Below are 23,187 nucleotides of genomic sequence, written 5' to 3' on the forward strand. Positions count from 1 at the left end.
CATACTGGCTCGTGCCGCAGCGTCGATTAGAGTCAGCTTGTTGTTTGATAGCAGCAGAGCAAGGCTCAATAAGGCGTGGAAAGAAGGACGATGATAACTGCGTTACGCTATAAAACGTATTACTGTACGTTGACTCATTGTAAACTGGTTTCATTGCCACTAAAAATCACCCTTTTTATGAAACACATAAATTTTGTGTTTAGCGAAGTCACCCACCTCTCAGAAATCTAAGTAATCTGGCTTTTACGCCCAACGGTTAAAAACGTTTTTTCATTTTACAGCTACCTTAAACACAAAATGACACATCGCAGATAGGAAAAGGTTTTTACCATCAACTTTTCCTACGACTAACGGTTAAAATTTTGCCAATTTCTACGCAAAACGGCAAAATTTTTTGGCCGTCTTTTACGGCCAGCGGTTAACCCCTTTAAGACCCTCTATTCTGTCAGCATTATATTCTTGACTACTTGTTTAAAAACAATATAAGCGTCATATTACGACAAGAAACACAACATATAAAGTTGCTCGATATTTACTAAACCTGCTATGTCAGGATGACTCAATAGAATATTGGTCTGGTACCTTTTGTCAGTACTGGAATAGAAAACAAATATAGTTTGGTTGATAATCACGATTCCCAGACATCAGATCTTGTCTTAAAATTTAAAGGTTGAAATACTCACGATCCCTTAAAAAAATAAAAAGGAATCTCTCTATGCTCAGAGTGTTTGTTTGTAGCAAATACTTCAATTAAAAAATGAAATATTTGCTCCGCGGGTGGAGTAATCAATCTGATAAACAAATGCATGGGGAGGGGGGATTGAATTTTTCGGTTTTTCGTGTCTGGCGTTCATTGCAGTTTGCAAATTTTCCGTTTTTGAGCATTTAATTTTCGTAAAAACACCAATGGGTTTTTGGATTTGGTATCCGATGTGGTTTTAGGCTTTCCCTATTTGCGCTCCGGTTTCTCTTGCACGTGAGCATTCCCCCCTTCAACAAGGAACGTTTACCGATATCCATACCTTTGGCTTAACGTTTGTTAAATATCTGAGGTATGTATTTTCTTTAAAACTAAACCACAAACTTTATATTAGCTGAACTTCATCTTTATTACTGACGTTTTTTAATTAATCACAGCTTAAGGCATATTTGATATATATCTCTAGTCATTGTGACGTTGTTACTTATATTACGTTCTGCAGTTTCTAAATGTTCATTCTCGTCTTTGCTCTCTCCTGAGACGATCTCGGCTGCTAACCACCTGTACAGACTTCAATTATATCTAAGTCAGTTTGGCTTATAATTAACTATAGACACATATTTCTTCCTTTTATTCATTCCCTTTGTGGAATGAAACTTAATCTTGTAGCTGTATGGGTTCGTTGTCTGACGGTCGAGGTTTCGAATATCCCCTCTTAGTTTTTCCAGCGGTTTGTTTCTCCTACTATTTGCTTGTTTACCCAATTTATTTCATTTTACTGGAAAGCTGCATCTCTTTAATATAAAGTTTAATATTGCATTGATGAGAGGTTTTGAGAAACATTTTAGAATAAAGAGTAGCGATATAAAAACATGACGTTTCGGCGACGACATGTCACCATTATCAAATGCAAATTATAACAAGATAGTGAACGTTATATATACAATAGTAAGTAACAAATTACATTAGAATAAACGAGGCGGGAATAAACAAAAGAATGGAAAAATATTCTAAATAAACAGTTTCGCTGGAATGGAGTCATTTTGAGTGTTCAGAGTCGGTCTCTTTTTCCTTATCAAAAGTATCTCGTAAATAAGGCACTCAAATTTTCAATCAAATTTTTCTCAAATAATGGTGACATGTCGTCGCCGAAACGTCATGTTTTTATATCGCTACTCTTTATTCTAAAATATTGCAGTGGTTTCTCTTTTTGTCACGATCTGTTGCAGGAAGACTTTTCCATGACTTCATTTACTGAATATTATGCTCGCATAGCGGAGTTTTATATATTTAATTTAAATGAATCTTACAAGTCGTTCATACCATAACGGACACAACTGCTTTTCCTAGGTTATCTTGAATTCTCTTTAAAAGTTCACTTTATATAACAGGTTGTCAGTGGAAATGGAGTTTGGAAACATAGACATACAAAGTCAAAATTCAAGGTTTACTACAAATAATGTTTAAAATATTTCCCTGCGGGTACGCTTGAATTATTAAGACAGACAGCGAAAAAAATTGCAGTTGTCTTGTGAGCAACCGTCACTGTTTTTTCGGTTTTTTTCGGTTTTTTGTTGTTTTTTTTTTACGGTCAGTTTAACCCTTAAAGAAAGACTTAGAGCTGGGTTACAACTCCATTGCTAGTTTCATCCACTGACTGTCAGAAGATAAGTGACACGAACTCTTGGCTAAACTTGACAGGAAATTTGCAGCAAAGCATAGTAGATAAGCATTTTTATCAGAGGTCCATTACCACAGAATATCATGCATGACAATGAATTTAGTGTGTTTAAGTGCAAACGCTGACTGAGGTTCTGCAATGGTCACCAGATGAGCGAGAAGGCATCATAGACAAAATGCAACGTTTGTGTGCAAAAAGGTTGCTTACTTTCACTGTTTGAATTCTTTCTTTTTTTTTTTGTGGTTAAGTATCAAGTTAAGGAACAATATAACGATTTCTTGTAGGTCATGGTTGATTTATTAATTGCCAACATGCCAGACGAGCGAAGCGCGAGAGTGTTGTGTATGCAGAAAAAATTTTGAGCGCTTCAGAGAAAATGTATGGTAAGATAAGGGAACAAAGTCAGAGTGCCATAGTCCCTGAACCAGCGTGTTCAAATCGGCCAGCGTGCCACTGTTGCCAGTTGCGGCCAGGGTGCCAATTGTCAAGTCGACCGACACCCTTTTGAAACACAAACTCAAGTCAAACTTATTTGCTGGCAAGCGTGACTCTTTTCAGTGTTTTGCTATAAGACCAGAACTGTTTTTTTGAGGTTAAAGCTTGGCTTTAGTAGAACACATTTCTCTAAACGAAAAGAGCGCGTCAATATTCAAGCCGTTAATTGGAAATTACCATAATTAGTTTTGTTTGGATAATATTAAAACTCACTCTATTAATAAATTGTGCTCCAACTCATTTTGTAGCGTTTTCTATGATGTTTTTCTTAAAAAGAACGTGTAATTTTATTATTGCCTTGATGCAAAACATCACGTCCTATAAAAGTAATTAAGGTGAGTCAAAGCTGAATTCGATCAAATGTACTTAACAAAATGTCTGTGTTTCGTATCCAAGATATGAGAGGAAATATTTATTTAGAAGATTTGCTCATGCGTCAAGTTTCAACCCCGGTGTTATCACTAACAAGGCAGCACATATAGTAAATGGAAACATATTGGAGGGTGATGGTGATAAAGAACAGGTAACTACAAAATAGTGGACATTCCTTGCATATTAGGGATTCCCAGGGTACATACGAGGAACACACACATTTCATTAATTATTGCTTGAGCCATGCAAGGAAGTTTTCATGTGCAGTAGATTGCTTTCTTGACTTTGCTTTGCCATTTTTCAACAAGACATTTATATCTTCGATCAAAGTGAGTTTTTTGAAATTTTAAATACGGCGGGTTGGCCCCAGTTTCACTGAAAACACGTTCATAATGAGGAAATCCTTTACAAATACTTGAATATCGAAAAACAGTATCAAGGAAAGCTTTTGAATTATTGTTGTAATTCCGTTCAGTATTTCAGATATTTTTGATAAGCATTAAATGTAGATGATTTTATGCCAGTGTGAAGCCAACAAACTCTAAAATTCACAGCGCTTTTCCTTTCGATTGGAAGCTCTACACATCATGACTCAATTTTCACCTAAATTACTTTGAATGGAGCCTTTTATCAGCTTTTTGAAGAAAACATTTATTTGCTATATTTTTTAATTTCTACGACAAAAACATCACTCCAAAATGCAACTGAGATAGAGAGCACCGTAAGAAAATAAAAATATTTTCCTAGCCCTGAAATTGAACTTTTCAAATTTGCTCACCTCAAAACTTCATCAATCTACATAATTTATAACTTGTCTATAGTTCATTTCAAACTGAAAAGGTTGTGTCTATATCTGCTGCTTTAAAAGCGGACGATTGACGTCGGTTCATCAATATTGTTAATGGAGACATGAGGAGCCAATAATAACGATTGACGATTTTTAAACATGTAATTTTTGCAGCATCATGGCCATTATTTAACTGCTCTGTTAAGATTTTATACTCATATATATATGACAAATTCAATTTCGAAGTTGGTCATTTAAAATTTTTCTTCCCTAGGGTAGGCTGGGAAGATTTCTGCAGTTTACGATTTTACTTCATTTATCCAGGTAGGTAGGGTACATTGATATATTTCTTTCTTGGCCATATTTTTAAAGAGTGAGACTATGGCTTGGTACGTAATGTACCGGGATTTCTTTTTCCTATATATATGCGTACACTTGAGACTAAACTTTGTATCCGATTTCTTTTCTCCAATTAGGTTCCTTTTTCAGACGTCGTACATTATCAGTGAAAATTCCCAACAATAAAGATCTACGTGGCTGTTCTCTTGATGTGCATCATCTGCTTTCAGGCCCCACAAATGAATTAAGATTGGAAAAAAGGCACTATATAAATTCATGTTACGATTAGTCAGGAACAAATCAATTTTGAGATGCTAGTATCCGATTGTTTCAGTCTAGTTATTAACCGCGACTAGTGGTTGAGGTTTAAAGAGTCTTAAACAGATTTAAATAGTTTTCAATTTTTAAAAACATGTTGATTATACTTTTTTATTTCCCCGCAGGTTCTAGGAGCTAGAATCAAGAAGGTATGAAGCAACCATATTTACAGAGTTCATTACTTCTTTGATATCAATGAAATGGAGGAGAAAAAAAGTTGTAGATACGTCGGAATCTCTATTTACACTAACAGAAATTTTTTCGAGCTTCTCTACATTTTAACGCAATTTTTTAATTCAGTTTTCGATTAAATGATTTCCACCTTATCTCTGATTCAGTTAGGAATTTAAGTGTTCAGAGAAAGGGAAAAATTCGATAACTGTTGTTTGACTATTTGTTTGTTTGTTTTTCCTTCTTATTTTTAGGTAAACATTGCAGCCTTGGTTTACCTGATACATGTTTTGAACCCGCCGATCCTTGTAAAACAGCACACTGCCCAACTGGATATAAATTTATTCCATGTTTAGACTGTGCTAGCCTTGTTTGTAAATATTTATAGCTTCATGGCTGATGAGAAAACGATATAACATAACCGCCAATTCAATTATGTGCCGGACAGCTAATGATGTTGGTCAATAAAAGCGAATAAAATTGAAATGAACTTTGATAGTATTGATCAGTTTAATCTTCTCTCCGACCTTTGCCACTTCCCTTCCAGAAGTTAAGTGAAATCCATTGCGGAAGTAATTGTGAATGTACTACGTAAAAAAAAGAGTGTGTTTTTCTTAAGCACCTGGCTAGCATGGCGCCAGAGGCAAGCATAGCAATTCAATGATTCTCCCTTGTGACAAAGGGGATGCTTCTCTCGAGAAAGGTTGACAGTTCATCCAAACGAGTCAAAAATTATTTTCGTCCAAAGAAGGCCAAAGGTTTGATGGTAGAGAGAAGGCGAACCGGCCAACTTTAAATCGCCCTCACGATTTCGCAATTTCTTAGTGCAGAATTCCGCATAGGTGCTTCCGAGCATATTTTGGTAGTTATTCTCGATTCGGTACTTCGCTGTATTAGATTTCCACTGAAAATCATTTTTTTTTTTCTTAATCACACCAGGGACAGCGTGTGACTGTGTTGCTTCATGGTCGTTACGTTTCACTTTCATTAAAAGTTGCACTGATATAAAGCAAATGAAATTTGATGGTAACCTGTGATTATCAAAATCGTAACCCCTTGTTCAATATCAATGTGGGTATTGCCAAGTAATATAAGTAATACAATATCATTTCTGAAGTATGGCTGATATTGACCATAAGAAAATTTGTGACGACAAGAAAGTTAAAAGAAGGTAAAGCTAATATAAAGAGAAAATATAGACCTCTTCGGTGCGCTAATGGTACATATAGGAGGTGATAATAATGATATCATTCTTTTCCTTGTTAGAGTTCATATGTCAATTTTAAAGCAAACGCTTTTAGCACTTGTAGCTTTAATATATATATTCAATATATATACCTTGCAATAAAGTATCACCGCTGACCCAACTTGATAGCCTGCATAATAACCGTATTAATTTGTAAAAAAAGATCTATCAGTATAATTTCACATTGTCCTAGATATATGTGAATGAAAAAGGACGTAAATATTTTCGCATACCCTAAATATCTTTGTACTTGAATGAATATATATGTGATTAGCTCCAAACTGATACGAAACAATGCCATGCATATATTCATCATAGCCTTAAATATTTAATTTACAGTAAATATTTGTTGTTATATAATATTGTCCTATTTATTATTGTTATTTATAATAAAGCTCGGATATAACACGTACTGTCATTGGTTGAAAGAGCGTGCTCTATGAGAGTATAGAGCATAGAACTGAGCTAAAGCTGTCACGCCATCTGCCAAATCGTACTATGTCCGACCTTTTCCGGGACTTCTTTCTAGCTTTTCTTTCGTTAATTGAAAGTGAAATTTCGGAACAAGCGAGCAAAGGTTTGCAAAAATGCCAGGCGCAGTAATTTACGTTACTGTAACGTAAGCAGAGACAAAAATCCTCAAAGATAACACAAGATAGACAGTCCGAGTTTTTTTAACGGTTTTCACGCTCAGTTAGATTGCGAGTTTACGTACGGTAATAAAAATCAAACACAGCTAACACTTGTATAATAATATAAAGTTTCGATTTCAAACAGAAAAAAACAGGAATGATAAAAAATATAACCTGGCATAACTGTTAAAATTCATACTAATCATGACGGTGTCAGAGCGACTTAGGGTCTATCGCGGCTAGCTAATTAATCATGGCGATCTTCGGTCATCGTAATGGAGCAAGCCTCAGGAACTAAATCGACTACCCTTCGAGTGAAAAAATAAGAGCTTGCCCTGATTACCTTTCCGATGCGTTGAGTGGAAGGCCAGATCAGTCACTGCAACCGAGTTTTACGGCGCTGTCATTCCGAGCGATCTTCATTTCTTAGTGAATTCGGCTGTTGTTCCTTCATAATTCACTCGCCTTGAACAGTTTGTTTTCTACTTGTCATGTGAAATAACTTGCGTATTTTTGTGAGCCACGATTGGGCCGAATTTCACTGAACATTTCACTTTCAGATCCTGTATTAGAAACTAAAAAACTTCAGGCAAAAGTGTTAAATTCGACATGCCGAGCTATTTCAGTTTGTAAACTTTTGCAGAATATGAACTTTGATGGTTTTTGAACTTTGATGGTTTGACATTTTTGACAGCTTTAGTCTTGTACAGCCAATCAGATTATTTGAACCATTCTAACAGGGATTCTGATTGGCTTATTGTAGCGTGCTTTATGAGAGTATAGAGCATGCTGACGACACTGTTGTTCGCTTTGGAAATAAGATTTGTTTTGAAAATTGAAAGTAATTCTTGGGGAATTTAACGGATTATTTATTATAAAACAAATAGAGAAGCCTTGACTGTGCTCTGTTCTGTTGAAAAGCACTTAGGAAGCGGCTAGAGCACTCAAGAAGTGGGGAGAAACAACAGAATAGAGCACAGTCAAGGCTTCTCTATTTGTTAAATAGCACCCCATACATGCTTGTAACTTAAAACAGTAGCGTGCATTAATAAAGTTGTGTGATGAAAATGAGATCACATGACTGAAAACGATCTATTAATAGAGCCTTACGGTACAGTCCGTGTTTAGAAACAGAAAGTCTACGCTTACTACTAGTTGCTGTTATCACTTTCCAGTCTAAGTGAAAGTCACTGTCGGCTCGAGAGAAGGCATTCGTCATCTTTTCTTTAACACAAATTTCTTTGAAAGCGAAGCAAAATTTCTAGATCCTTGTGGTCAGCTTCATACAATTTGCGCCGAGAATAGATATGCCGAAGTCATCCTCGAAAGTGTTTGGGACACTTATTTTGACGATCTCTCTCATTTCACTGCAAGGTACGTTCTGGTACTTCAGACCACAGCACACTGTTCGAGGGACTTCTTCGCATCTTCAGCAGGGTATTGGAAACATTCGAAAGCTTTTGGAAGCAGATTCAGATGAAAATCAACAACAGGTTAGCTGTAGTAGAGCTGCGTTAACAGTAAAGCTTATATTCGCGCAATTTCAGTAGACCTCAAAATATTCTTGTATACAGGAAGATATGAGGGATGAAACGTAGAACGAATTACGGTAACCAAGTGTTATTCACACTTAGCCCTACTAAATGAATATGCTTAGTAATGCTTAGCTTATATTAAATTTAATCAATATTTCCATTTCGAAAATACTACATCACGGAGTATTTCCTTTTTCCTTTATTGTCTTATGTTGTTAATCTGTGGGGTCAATTGCCAAATATAGAAGTTCGATCCCGCCTTTTTACGTTAACCTTGCACTGGGTGACTCACTGAGTAACACGATCACCTGGTACATAATTTTGAACTGACAAGTTGTCACGAGATTAATGGAACAACAGATTTCCTGTATTTCAAAAATCCTGAATGCTCATGAATATGTATTGATATAATGCAGCATAAGGATCTCGTACCAGATAAAATATGAAATCCCTCAACATAACACGCTCAAAATCTATTTTGGAGTTGAGCTAATTGGCTGAGACCACTCTCATCAGTCACAGGAGGATGAGTCATGCAATTATCTGCTCAGTAGTTTTCATATTGCATTGAAGTTTTGCAGAAGAGGATATGAGAAAACAGGTTGGATGATCAGAAGTTAATTAAAGGAAGAAGACATCATCTCGTACCAGCATCAGGCAAAGAAAAAATCTTGTCCCGCATGAGGAATTGAAATGCAGTGGTAGTCTGGTAACCACTGAGTTAGAAAAATTCTAGTGACTATCGGCCAAACTCACCTAGGATTTCTTTATACCTCAGTGCTTTGCACCTCAGTGGTAGACCATTTGATCACAAAAGCAGAAGCTTCAATCTTTACTGGGGCTAGGCTTTTGGTTTCTACTTTATCCCTGATACTAGTAGAGCAAACAAGAACATTTTATTTATTTATTTATTTATTTATTGTAACAATTTTATTTAAATAATAACATATAACATATTATTATTAAAAAAGGGTTATAGAAGGGAGGAACTCAATCTTCATCGTAAATCATACCCCAGAACATCTATCTCTATTCAACATTACAGAGCTCAAAATGACCGTATTGATTCTTTATAAATGGTTATGTCTTGCTATGGTGCTGTAGCTGACTTAAAACTCTGGTTTAAAACATGGTTTTGCAAAAGCTCTCTATTACCAACTTCCTGACTATTGGTTCCTCCTTTACTGACAGAATTGTTCTTCTGTGCATGGCATAAATATTTCATACCGCTGCCAGTTTGTCGAGTCACGTTCAAGTCATAATAAAACATCCCTGATACCCTACATGCAGATTGTTTGCTGTTGGTTTTCAAGTGAAGTTCTTCCTCTTGCCTACTGTTTACTTGTGAGTACTTTTACTTTTGCAGCACTATTGTAAATTATTATAACATTATCAGGGCATTGGCTAGCTCTCAGGGAAAATTTATTCTCAAGGCTGTAACTGGTTAGCATGTGCTATTATCTAAAATAATTTTTAAAGACAAAATAATTATTTAGCGAATATTGCAATTTTTATAATTTCTTTTTACTAGGGTATATGGCTGGTTTTTCTATTCATCACCCTTGGACTGACAGCAGATGACTAGTGAGTTGGAAAACTACTCTCTTTAGGTTGTGTTATGTTGACCATTTCACTTCCAGCAGTCAGACAAAGACAAAATTCCCCCTAAGATATCAATACCAAGCAGACATTTAAGAGCCCATGACTGTAAATATCGAGAATCGTTGGCCAGTTACTTTAAAGTTTGAAAAATCAAATGTGTCCGAGGAAATGGGGAAAAACGAAAATTCGGGTTTTTACCTTATTAATTATGCAAAAAATACAGTAAAATTGACCAACTTTAGTGTGCGAGTACTGAAGGAGGATGTTTGGTAAGAAATCGGGGGTGTTTTTACTTCAAAGTATAATTCATTTGATTTTTATTTGTGACAGTTTAAGGAGCTTTGGTTTAATTTTAAAATTCACATGATTTTTTAACAAAGTACTGTCAAACGCTTGTTGCAAAAAGCGAAAAATTGAGCAACTTCAAGCCTTCAAAACGCGTCTTGGCATGTGAGAAATCATATCAAAGTACAAGCTGGCACAAAGTTTGATCCTTATATGAAAATAATATGAAATAAAAAATCTGGGTAATTCAGAAAAGTGCCGGCAAAATAAAAGAGTTTGGAACGCACTGTGGCCAGAGGTCACGAATTTGCATGCTGCAATTCGTGCAATTTTACTGTATTTTTTGCATAATTAATAAGGTAAAAACCCAAATTTTCGCTTTTCCCCATTTTCTCGGAAACATTTGATTTTTCAAACTTCGGAATATTTGTTTTGAATATATCTCCTAAAAGGGTTTTCCAGGCAAATTATCAGAATTTTCGATTTTTTTTAGCCTGGCCAACGATTCTCGATATTTACAGTCATGGGCTCTTAAGTAATGAGAATAAAGAAAAATATCAACTATGGGATTACCATAAATTTGTCACTTAATTCTCAGAACTTCAATTATAAGCAATTACAGACAGTAAGGAGAGAATTACTAAGCGGATCTTGAGAGTGAAAGGGTAAATTGTAGTGAAACCACAGTGGTCTTGCACTTGGTTGTAAGTTTGACATGGTGGTTGGGTTTCTGGTCTTGATGGCTTTCTGTGAAGAAATACATTAAAATTTGTTTTACAATATGCTTTTCTCATTCATATCTTTGTAATTATATTCATATCCTTGTCTGATGTTTAGTTGGAAGATGTGTTCAGTCAAGAGATATCCTCCAATGATTTTTATGGATAAACTTAATTTTGGGAAATTCATTGTACATGGACTGTTTCCCTTGCAGCCTCTGTCCATCTTTAACAGTGATTTCCAGAACTTTAGGAATCAACCAGAACATTGCCGTATCCTTTACTCAACCTTCATCTTTATCCCTCTCAAAATCAATCAGGCTCAAGCATGTAAGCCTGCATATACCACAGTATTAGTCAGAGTAGTATAAATTTACTAGTTGGATTTCTAATTGCTAGTTAAGGTTTGAAAAGCTGGTAGATTTAAAATGGCTAAAAACAGTTCAAGTTCTCAATGTGTTTCTCAATTTTGTTCTCAATAAGTTTGCCTGATAGTCACTTTGGGCCCCTCTCTCTCTTCAACTCTCAAATGATAGAAATCTCAAACTCATTATCTAAAGTGAAGTAGCTCTATGGAGGCTTTTTCTATCTTTTTTGGGGTTAAAGCTAGTAAATAGCTTCTTTTAAACTACTTTTTACATGCCCAAAGGACTGGGAGAAGCCCAACCACTGGAGTTCACAATGAGTTTCCTTAACAAAGTTACACACTCCAGGGAGTTACATTCCTTGCTTTTGGCAATGGTGCTCCTGACATCTTTAGTTCTCTGGCAGGTTTCACTCAGAACGGAGATCAAAGTGGAATGCAGCTTGTGATACAAGCCCTCTTTGGTAAGCTGTACAAAATCTTTAGCACAAATCCAACCCAAGGATGACCCTTGATTGAATAACCTTAGGGTATAATTTGCATCTAATTGATATGTGCTTCTTGTCTTGTAATTATGAAACATCTTATGAAAGTATGTGTTGAAGTTTAAATGGATCTCTAGTCAAATTGATTTCTATCTAATAGACAGTTTTATACCTTTGTCTAGGCTGCACTATCAATGTCTTTACACAAGGAAAAAGTAAATTGAACAAGTGTTAAATAATATTAAAATCTGATTTAATTTTAAACTGCAGCATATGCAGCGTACTATCCATTGTTTTGATCAACACCTTGAAAGGATACAAGAATCTACAGCTGTATTTTAAAGTCATGTAATGGTGCATACTTATGGTGCAGGTTTAATCCAAATACTGTTTTATCCAATCACGTATATTCAATTGATACTGACTGTCACAAAAAAGGAAAAAAAATCTAGTCCCTTGGTGATAGTTAAAAACGTTTAATATTTGAACAATATAAGTGAAGTCATGAGTAAAGTGAAAGGTATTCTTTTTTAAACTGAAAGATGAGAGTTTTCATTTGAAGCTCAATCAAATGTAAGTAAATCAGATCTAAAAGGAGACATTGAATTACATATTTGTAACTTTTTCTATTGATCTTATTTCTTCAGGTGCTGGTATTTTTGTAACAACAGTGGTTGTTGGGGTAATATCATTTATCTCAAAAGACCTTGCCCTGACAAACCGTCCTTTTATCAGGGACGTATTATTCTACTTGGGTGCTGTGTCATTGGCTTTTATTACCTTGAACAGGCCTAGGAAAGAAATTACAATGCCATTGGCAATAGGTAAAATATCTTTAACTTAAAGATATGGTGAACGCTCCAAGATAAGTATTATAACTGAACATGAAATAATGATCATGTCATTTTTACTGCTTGTTTTATTGTCTTAAAAAGTTTTTTAAACCTTAAATCTGTTTTATCATAGGTGAAAACCTTTTTAGTTAAAAAGAAATTGCTCTAAACTGTCTAACCAAATTTATGGAAAATATTGATGTTAGCTATATAACTCAAAAAGAAGGATTTTTATTGTGCTGGGATTTTTCAACACTGTTGTACCTCAGGCACTGTAGTTCCTGTTGTTTTCATTTATTCTTTGTGGCCAATTGCTTATGGTTATTTCAGCATCTTAAAGAAACTCTTGAACTAACAGCAATTAAACCCATTTTATCTACTTCTGCATCAGTTAAAAAAAGAAAAACATTATTAAGTTACATTTAATTTTGGAAATGCAAAGGAGTTATTCCGTGATACTGCCTAACGATAATGAATCATTGAAAATTAATTTGCAATGTGTTCGCTCTCAAGATCTATTTGTTAATTCACTCCTCTGGCAACTACACATTTCCTCGTAAAATGGTTTTGAGAATATAGTGTTAGGATGATCAACTGAAGATAAAAACCTCCACCTGACAAGTTTGAGAATTCTTATCACCAGTTTTCTAGAAACTGTATGGATATTATGGGGAGAAGTTACTTGATAATCACATCTAGGAGTAAAAGGGCTAAAAGAGATTTACTCAACCTTCACTCATTTGTAATCTCTCCCTTATTAAAAAGGTTTCATAGCATTTTATGTTGTGTACATCGCTGTGGTTATTATTGCACGCTACATCTACCAGGGGTGGAAAAGGAAGGCAGTGAAAGTGGAAATACAACCTGATTCAGAGATAGGTTTGTTTTCAACCTTTTATCACCCATGGGAGTTAACAATCAAATTTGAATAATATATATTACAAGAGTGATTACATTATTGTTACATAAATACTACATATTTGATTGTATGTACCTTGTCTACTTTGCAAACACACCCCAAAAAACGTGGACGTACTCATTTAAATTGAAAATTTCTATTTTAATGAACAGCATTTGACATTAGCAACTTAGCAGGAGCAAGAAGACAATTGGATGCTGGGGGAGATGCTAGTGAACACTCCAGCTGGGCTTCAAGTACTAATTCAGAAAATGTCCCCCGCAGAAACAACACTTCTCTTACATCTCATAGTATGATCTCAGGTACTGTCACAGTGAAAAAGTTACATGCAGCTCAGCCTTACAATAAATTACCATTTTATTTTATCTTCTTTCTGAAATGTTCACAACCAAAAGATCGTTGAAAGATCTGCTCATTGAATGCATAAAATCATAGCCCCCTCCATTGTAAGACTTGGTTTACCACTTCTGCAACCTTTGGAACTTTTTGTCTTTGTACTGTTTTTGTCAAGGTGATATCTCACAACAATCAATGCTCTGAGAGCTTCTGAGTTTAAGCTATAGTTTAGTGGTATACCCTGTATGTACGAGCAAACGAAGAATTTCAATGTTTTTATTTTTCACTTTGGACACTTCTCAGTCTTCCAGTTTCCTCCTTCACAACTGCTGGTGTCATTTATTGCATACCTCTGAAAATACCTTCAAAATGATATATACGTGGTCTAATTGCTCATCGTTCACATTTGAGAAAAATTTGGCATTTCCCACGGGCAGTAAAGGGGTTGAAGTTCCAACGATCATACACTGGTCAACTACACTTCCCTAACTTACCAGATGCTCAAGATAATAAACAGCATGATGTAAAGAGATTGAATCATGGTTCACTAATGTTAATAATTTTCTCCTTCAGAGGAAGATTTAACTCTTTTGGGAGGTAAACGGAAAATTAGTGCTCGGAGAAAATTTCTCCTTGGCCTGGTACCAATTGACCGTGAAGACTGGAACAGGAGTAACTTTTTCAAGAAATGCTTCATGATTTTTAAGGTAAGAAATTTTTATCTGTAATGCTGCAACTGAGATTAAAATTTGACTCAATTTTTTGTATGGTGTCAAATGAGCATATAAAAAGCAAGAAACGGACAACATTCCCTCTAACATATTATCATATGAATTCACTAGGTAAGCACTTATTTATTCAGTGAGATATTTTCTCGATGATTGCAGGCTCCTGCAGTATTTTTTTTGAATCTTACCATACCAGTGGTGAATTATGATGAAGAGGAGCATAATTGGAATAAATGGCTGAATGTTTTACATTGCTTAACGATGCCTGTGTTTGGTGTCGTGGCTACAAAGAGTAAGGATTTCTTATCTCACGATGTTGTCTCACGACAAGATCACTTATAAACGCGATGTTTCTTACTGCATAACTTCCCGTTAATGAGCAGCTATAACATCCTAGGGGAATTTTTCATCATGTGGCTCTCTGCCACCCCTCCCGACCTGTGAATTGAGGAAACTCTTAGGAGATGTATTGTCCCCACTGAACAGGTTTCTTCCACAAGATACAGACCCCTAGCTAAGAAAAAGACAAAACCTATAAAAAGAGACAAAAACAGGGCAAAATAAAACAAAAAAAAAACTAGCGAGAAAAACAATTCCGTCATTTTAAACTCTCTCTTTGGAAAAAAATTGGTAATTTTCTGTTTTACAGGATGAACAGGGCTTACGGGGAAACATTTTTTAACACAGTGAAATTTTAATATTTAAAGAGATCTTTCGCGTATCAAAAACTAGAGGTTTGTTTCATTAATAAACATGCACTGATGAGATTTTTTTTTAAGATTATAGTCATACGATTGGTGGCAAACTTCCTGCCTGGGCCCTGGCTCCCTGCGCTGGACTAGTTCTAGCTTTGATTGTTGCTATGACAACAAAGAGTGAAAAGAGGCCTCGGGGCCATTCGGTAAGAACTTTTAAATGTTGCTCAGGAAGGTATTTTTTAGAGACATCTGCAAATCGTAATGTGAGCAAGCTGGGGTGTGGTTGTCACATCCTACCCAGGGAAGGGTTCTTCGTGGAACGGGTGTGGTGCATATCCAGATTAGTCCGAATTTCATGTTGAAGAACCCAGTTAAGACAGATCATATTTTTAAAGTTGTAAAGTTCAGGACTTTTTATTGATAAAGATCAAAAGTTTGGCAAGATTTCTTTGTGACCCATACTTTGTTATGCATACAATTGTTTGATAAAAGCAAAAAAACAGCGAAAACAATGGCTTACCTCCGAGAGTAATGCTTTGTTTTAGAATAACACGGGGTCATACGGAAATCTTTCCAAATTTTTCATTAAACAATGTGTTTGAAGGATTTCCACTCTTGATCGCATCCTAATCATCACTCCTGATCAGTAGATTCTGACAAAACGTTAATAAATCAGTTTCATTCTTCTCAGTTATAAATACAGCAATGTAAGATTTAAAATTGATCACTTAATAGTCTTTTTACGTTCTTGAATCTCTCATCAGTTGTTTGCCTATCTGGCGTTTGCGGTTTCGTGGTTTGGATTTACGTCACAGCAAATGAGATTGTCAACCTTCTCGAGGTATAAAAGACCTCTTGTTGTCAGTTATGATTGCTAATACTTTCTTCAGAAAATTACTTACAAATAGTACTTATCTTTGGCACAATTTTTGGCGCCCTATTTGACATTCCGATGTAAATCTTATGGGGCATTTTCTTTGGACTTCCGACTTTGATTTTGTTTCCATTCTTTGATCTGTAGATGTTCGGTAACGTGCTTTGTTTAGATGAAGGAATTCTTGGCCTTACTTTTCTCGCATGGGGAAACAGTTTAGGTGGTAAGTTTGGACTCTTCCCTTGTTGTTATCAGTTCCTGTTTGCTGAAGTCAGTTCAGGAAATCATTTTACCTGCATACATACATACAGTTTCATATAAGCTCGAAGTTTAGACTATCAGCAATATTCTTGTGTCTTTGACATGTATGTAGCTTCAATGCACATGTCGTGAAGGAACTAGGTAAGCCTCGAATTACTAATTACCACAGAATTAAAAGAGAACGTCCTCTTCTAAAAAAAAGAAGAACAAACAAACAAACAAATAAGTAATACAAAAATTAAGTGACATAATTTTTTTTCTAGATATCGAAAGTTCTACCAAAAAATACATGTTCATTAAATACTAAGTAGTAACCCTTGCGTTTTATTTTGTTAAGTTATTCTCATTTCATCCTCGCAGATTTAATATCAAATACGGCCATGGCAAAACGGGGATTTGGTCAAATGGCTGTATCAGCCTGCTTCGCAGGTCCTTTGTTAAGTATCCTTTCTGTGATGAGTGTGAATCGTTGTCAGTGTGTTGCTCTAGGCGCGCAAACGCTTTGTGAGCTAGGGAAATTTTGTTAATGTTAGCTTTTAATGAGCTCTTCACCCATCAAAGAATCATGAACTTGCAAAGATACCACTACAGAAGCACTAGAAGAAAAAATGAGCGTTGGTGGTAAAAAGAAACCCTTGTATATTCGCTTACACGTGAATGAAATGACCTCAACAGCCCCTCATTCTTGCGACATGTGTAGTGGATTCAAAAGTCTTTCAGTTAGTTGTCAATAGCGCATGCAGCTTTGGTATTCTTATAGACGCATTGGGACGCGAGCCCTGTGAAAGCTTGTTCCTTTCCTTGTTCCTTCCTCCTTCCGGATTCATTACATTTGCGCTCATATTAATAAAATGGTATCGTCTTATCGGGGAAAATTTGAAGCAACATAGTATTACATTTGAATATATGTGTTTCCTGATCATTTGTTCAGATATGTTACTAGGCATTGGTATATCATGTACTTTCGCCACTGTAAAACATGGAAATCCAATATGTGTTTGTATTTACTTTATTATTCCAATAACTTTAATTGTCGACCAGCAGTTGCGACATTTTGCATCATCGTTGTAACATTGCTCTCGTGCAAACCGTTTTACAAACCTCACTTTTCCCAACCCCTCCCCCCTCCCTAAACCCCTTTACCCCCCAATCAATATTACTAATCTAACAATGTTATGCGCTCTCACACCATAGGATTGAGGGAGGGAGGGGGAGGGGAATTACAGCTATTTTAGCTTTTTACTCCTCCCTCCCCCTTGGCTTGCAACGCTTAATCCTGACAGGATTTTCTCCATTATGTCATTTTCTATAGTTACAACACCAAGGTGACCAATACATAATCTCAGCTGCATTTCTAGCTGCCAGTCTCATCTCGTCTGCCATCTGTATTCCTTTAATGGGATTCAGAGTGCCCCGGGTGTATGGCGCGTATCTTTTAGCACTGTATCTGGCCTATTTAGCAGTATCCGTGGCAAAAGCTGTTCAAAATACTCCTCATTAGTGACGGCAGATTATCATATTTCTTAGAGTGACAATTTAGGTAATTTTTTGTAATCGTACCTCTTAAGATATTTTTGTGTTCGAATTTAGGGCTCGGGAAAGAAATTTAGGGCTTCTAGGAAAGATTTTTTTATCTAGAATAAACACTTAAGTTTTTTGTCAAACGAGGAAATGACGTATCTTGATGGTAAAACCTCAAGGAACTATCTTGCAACTTCTGAAGTGGGCTATGTAAGTTAACATTTAGGTTCTTCAAGTATTGCAGTAAACTATTTTTCAAAAAAAATTATCTCGTGTCGAGAAAACTAAACATTTCACTACCTTTGTGTCGGACGGCAGCCTTCAGACTTGTTGTAGGACTAAAGGAATCGTTTTCACTCACTCGCTGATTTTTTAATTCAAGTGCTTTTACGTTTTAGGATCTAGAATTGTGATATTATTCAATCATTATTTAGGTCGTAATGAATTTTTAGAACTTTTTTTACCAAAAGGTAATGTAAATACAGGTATTTAAAATGGCAGGTACAAAATTATATCAGTGAATCACTAATAAATGTCAAAAGAAATAAGAAGAATAAGTAGGTATGTTAACTGCAGAAATGAGCACCGCTTTAGTGATCTCTTCGTGATCACCCAAGTAAGGTAGTCAGCTTAATATGGTAAATGTGTGTAGTTTTATTTTTTTTGCAAATAAAAGTTGTTAAAATGTCGACATGATTAGCTTAAAGTTAGAATTTTTAATATGTATTCGAGAATTCAGGTTTCCGAATAAATTTTTATCAGTTTTCGACGTAATATATATTTCAGTGATAATGTATTTAAATGTAAATAATAAGGAAAAATTTTAGTTGACTTATTAAGGGTGAAAAAAGTCAGAGAAAATGTTATTAAACAAATTATAATATTGATTCAATAACGTTCTTGAGGAAGATTTCGTCTCAAAGAAAAACCGTCCTCCCCCCCACCATAGCAATGGTCAACGATATTCATGACAAAAGGAAGACGAGCAAATGTCAAAACGTCACAGTTTAAAACAAAGGTTCATCAAAAGATTGACATTCTTATCGATTAGTGAACCTCCAGTCTTCTCTTTTAACAAACTATGACGCCAAATTTGGTTCATCAGAGGGAATGTCAGGTGAAGCACGTTTGGCGTTGGTTATAAGGAACAACAGTTACCCCTGTCATTTTTTTCCTACCGCCTGTCTGCCCCGCCCTTCTCCGCCCGTCACCACTGCCCGGTAGCTTTTCACAGATGTAGTTTAGTCTATGAACCAACTGTCGCAACTAGGGAAATTATGTCAGAGATTTCTCAAAGGTTCCAGAGATTCCCTTGCGTTTGTTTTGTTGTAGCTTACTCCCAAGCATTCTGTTAGTGAAAGAGAGCGAGCGTGCAAGACGTTCATGAGTGGTCTGGCACTAGAAATGATTGTTTCTGAATTGAAATCCTGTAGACCCACCGCGTGCTTACATCACTCGCTGGCCCGAAACATATTGGCTCGTGCCGCAGCGCAAATTAGAGCCAGCTTGCAGGCGTGCAGTTGCTTGATAGAGCAAGGCTCATTAAAGCGTGGAAAGAAGGACGATGATAATTGCGTTACGCTACACTCCCTGTATTCAGTTTCCTCGCTTTATCTCACATCGATTTACCGGTCTCTCTGATTACTGAAACCCTAGAATTACGTTAAACAGTTTTGCCAATCTTTGCCATTGAAAATATCCTGCTTTGTCTGTTTAGTCGAAAAATAGAGGGGTGAAAACTTTCTTCTTTAACTTCCGTCATATTTTTCATTTTATTATTATTTATCATTCATCATTTTCTTTTTCATTTCTTCGATATTTAATGTCATAGGCTCCAAACGAATGATGAGGTGGCTGAAAGGCAACCTTTCTACCGACATCTGTAACAAAACCTGTCATCAACAGCCACCGAACGAAAGATATCAACCTCGAGCTTTGGCAAGTGAACACCTTGGGGGGGGGGGGGGGGGGCGGGCGTTAGCTCATCATAAGAGCCGGTGTAACAAATGGTAATATTAGGGATGAAAATAGATCCTAAAAGAGTTTTGGTCGTCAAATGAATTGAGATCTTTCGTTCTCTACTATGTAACTACCGAGTTTAAATCCACGTTCATTCTTCATCTATTTATAGGCTCAATAATTTCGAGTTTCGTTGATCTCAGGAGTATGAAGTCACAGTTCTCTAGTCCGCACGTTTACAACAACTTGGCTTGTAATTACTTTATGTCCGTACTCACAATCGAGTTCTCTCATCTCAGAAAGAGAACATTAGATCGCGAAATTAGGTGATAAGAGGTCGAATCCTCGTAGAACACTCATTTTTTCTCTTTTTCCAACGCTAAGCATACGTCACGTTATACAGTGGTGTTGCGAGACAGCTGGTGTTTGAAAAGAAACCCCTGACGATACCGAATTGCCTTACAGAGTTGAGATTTTCCTTGGGGCTAAGCAGTCGCGATGGAAGAGAACAATCCATTTACGTTAATACCGTGTGTGCCTGCCAGTCATAGCCACAGCACCAGAGGACGATGAAATCACTCAACTGAATCCAGTTCGTAAAATCATTGCATACAGTTGAGCCATTTCTAAGGGACAACCCAGTTTTAGATGGATGGAGATCTGCTGACAGTGGAAGAATGGATCAAGAATATGGACGAGCTAAGCCGCAAATTGTTTCAAAACACTTTTCGGCGCGCACGACGGTAGTGCTGAAGGAGCGCATTGACATCTGCCTAGCAAACAACAGCACTTCTGCTGCAGTGAGAGTTTACACAAACCGTAGGTAAAATTCGAAGGCATGGTTAATCGACATAGCCGAATCAGATGATCCTCATAGGAGATTTGTAGCTAAAACGGATAACTTGGGAACTGATAAGTAATTTGGAAAGACGCTTTGCGGTGTCAATCAAAATCTAGCGAAACATAAACCACAACAATGGGTTTCTTATTGATCCTTAATAATCTTGACCTACATCTTTTATTCAAGATGATCTCTTTTTCATGCTGATTCTATCCGTCTTTCTAAAACGTTTTGAACGTTTGAAAAACAAGTTTCTGGCGAACTCGTAAAGTTTTAAATCGAGTGAGTTCAAAGCTTTTATCTGACTTAACATAGAGCTGTTGAATTTGGGTGTCTTAGTCCCGGCGGTTGTCTCGCTTAGGTTGAACTGCGTAAACGGATCGTGGAATTTTAATCCAAATGTTTTCTCGAACAAGTATTGACTTTCCTCTTGATATTCTGTTAAGCCAAAGAATGCCATTTCCCGTAAATTACGCATGGCACTTTCTAACATAACTTTTCCTCGTTTTTCTGTTGAAATTCCTGTTGTGTTGTAACAATTCACCCGTCGTAAATTGGCCAGCATTCGTGTTTGACGATTGAAAGCAAGATTCCACGGGCAGCCTATAAATTCTTCGAACGTAATATCACTCAGGTTTTCCCTCTCGAAACACGGGGGAAGTTCTTCTTTGGTTGGGGATCGCCCATTACATCGAAGAGTTGCACTTCTCCACATATCACCTTTTCTCAAGACGAAGTAAAATTCACTTACGAATCTCGAAACTGGTTCCCTTAAGATCGTTATATAGATAAACTTCCTCAACTTATTGTGGCCTTCGCGTTTGTTCATATATTTTGGAACACACTCTTTGTGCTCGGTCCAGTCAGCGTGGAGTCCACACGGCCAGCCCAAATGAAATCGAGAAAACAACCAAATGCGGCTAGAACCTGGTCGAAAACAATGGCATACTTGCGACCATCCTTTCTTTGGCAAACGGCGTGACTCCTTTGTACAAGCACATGGCCTTTCTATATCTAAGTCTTTGATGAGGTGATTACCAAAAATGGTTCCTCCAGTTTTCTGAATATGCAAGAAAACCATAACATCATTTCCTCGCATGTCAAATTTGTGTTCGCGCCACCCGGTTTTGCTCGGGTTTGTCCTGTTTAAAACGGCGACAGTGTTGCGACGAATAGGAACGACGGTGCTTCTCAGCATGACCCCCTTGAAAGTAAAAAACATCAAGGTCGTAAAGGAAACAGAAAGAACCGCCACGAAAATGTATTTTAAATTACAACCCAAACAGCTCAGAGACATCGTTATGAAACAAAGCTTGGTTTGAGTTTATAGTATCGAGTATTTACCACCGGAAAATCTCGATTTCTAAGCCCTGTCCGGTACAGGCCTGTCGACAATTCGCTACTAGCGACAGCAGTTTGTCGACGAACAGTCGAAATATCACACAGCAATTAGCATGATTTCCCTCATACTTGTAGTCACGCTAAAATTGAAAGACGACATTTGAAACCTGTCAACGTTCCCACAGGATGCAAATGTCGATAAAAGCAACCAATGGTATTAATTATTTTGTCTTTGTCTGGAATGCCCTCCGGCTTACTTCACCTCGTGCTGTCAAAAAAACAAAACAAAAATACTTTAACTTTGTAGAAGTTCGTAAGTTCAATCTCGGCAGACTACCTGCTTCTAAGAGCATTGGCAGTTGATTTGTAGAAACAAGCATTTGTCAAGACTTATCAAATACGGTCTTAAATGCGAGTTTCTTCTTGGGCATCCTTCTTGTTGCTTTTTCTGAAAGTCTATAACCTTCGTTTATAGGATAATCTACAATAAGTAACATACCAGCTTGCAAACCTTCTCCCATCTTTTTAAGGCGCTTGGAAGCCCTCCATTAAATTTTTATGCGTCAAACGACTCAGTTGTGGTAACCTTGAATCCACTCTCATATAGAGAATATGCATACTGATGCCAGGGAGGAAAGGGCTAACTGTAAATACGATCCGACGTGACTCCTCTAATCCCTGTGCGGAGTCAAGGTTCGTATAGGCGCGAGTAACGAGGGGTGAACAAGAGAAAGAGAACTAGAGAACTATCAACGAGCTGTAGGGCTCCTCCTTGATGAAAGTTTATCAACATTCGAGGAGAGGCGTGAAGGCTGTGAACATTCAGCCCCATTCATTTAGTCTTGGGTACGCGAGACATCCCTCGCCCTCGACACAACTTAACCCAGTGTCGTAACACCTCGTTACAGCTTTCCCCACACCCGTCTGTCTCGTGCCGGCTGGGAGGTTACATATTGGGCAAAATTTGGGCCGGGCAGCGAGCCAAAGAGTATTTTATGAGAAAAAGCTGTCCTGCCTGAACGGGTTATCCTACCCAACCCAACGCGGTAAGAAAACATAGCCTCCCGAGTTGTCTGCACCACCGAGAAAACAAAACACACCAACAAAACAAACAAACAAACAACCACACAAATAAAACAACAAAA

The 23,187-nt window shown here is 36.8% G+C and overlaps 1 protein-coding gene, 1 long non-coding RNA gene and 1 pseudogene across 2 annotated transcripts; 2 read left to right on the forward strand and 1 right to left on the reverse strand.

Annotated features, from left to right (window-relative positions):
• Positions 1-1,143: 1,143 nt before the first annotated feature.
• Positions 1,144-5,348, forward strand: LOC136278157 (uncharacterized). Its single transcript, XR_010716224.1, has 5 exons — positions 1,144-1,286; positions 4,310-4,359; positions 4,512-4,635; positions 4,818-4,841; positions 5,118-5,348. It is a non-coding gene; the product is annotated as an uncharacterized lncRNA (long non-coding RNA).
• A 2,547-nt stretch (positions 5,349-7,895) lies between these two features.
• LOC131776519 (mitochondrial sodium/calcium exchanger protein-like) lies at positions 7,896-18,585 on the forward strand (annotated as a pseudogene).
• Positions 18,586-19,706: 1,121 nt separating this feature from the next.
• Positions 19,707-22,804, reverse strand: LOC131776518 (heparan-sulfate 6-O-sulfotransferase 1-B-like). The gene is made up of 2 exons (XM_066161316.1): positions 22,542-22,804; positions 19,707-22,310 (listed from the first exon to the last, which is right to left on the reverse strand). Exon 2 carries the CDS (start codon positions 21,996-21,998, stop codon positions 20,883-20,885), a length of 1,116 nt encoding a protein of 371 aa, XP_066017413.1. The 5' UTR covers positions 21,999-22,310; positions 22,542-22,804; the 3' UTR covers positions 19,707-20,882.
• Positions 22,805-23,187: the final 383 nt, after the last annotated feature.

This window comes from Pocillopora verrucosa, chromosome 14, assembly GCF_036669915.1.
Source record: "Pocillopora verrucosa isolate sample1 chromosome 14, ASM3666991v2, whole genome shotgun sequence".
In the NCBI taxonomy this organism is placed as follows: Eukaryota; Metazoa; Cnidaria; class Anthozoa; order Scleractinia; family Pocilloporidae; genus Pocillopora; species Pocillopora verrucosa.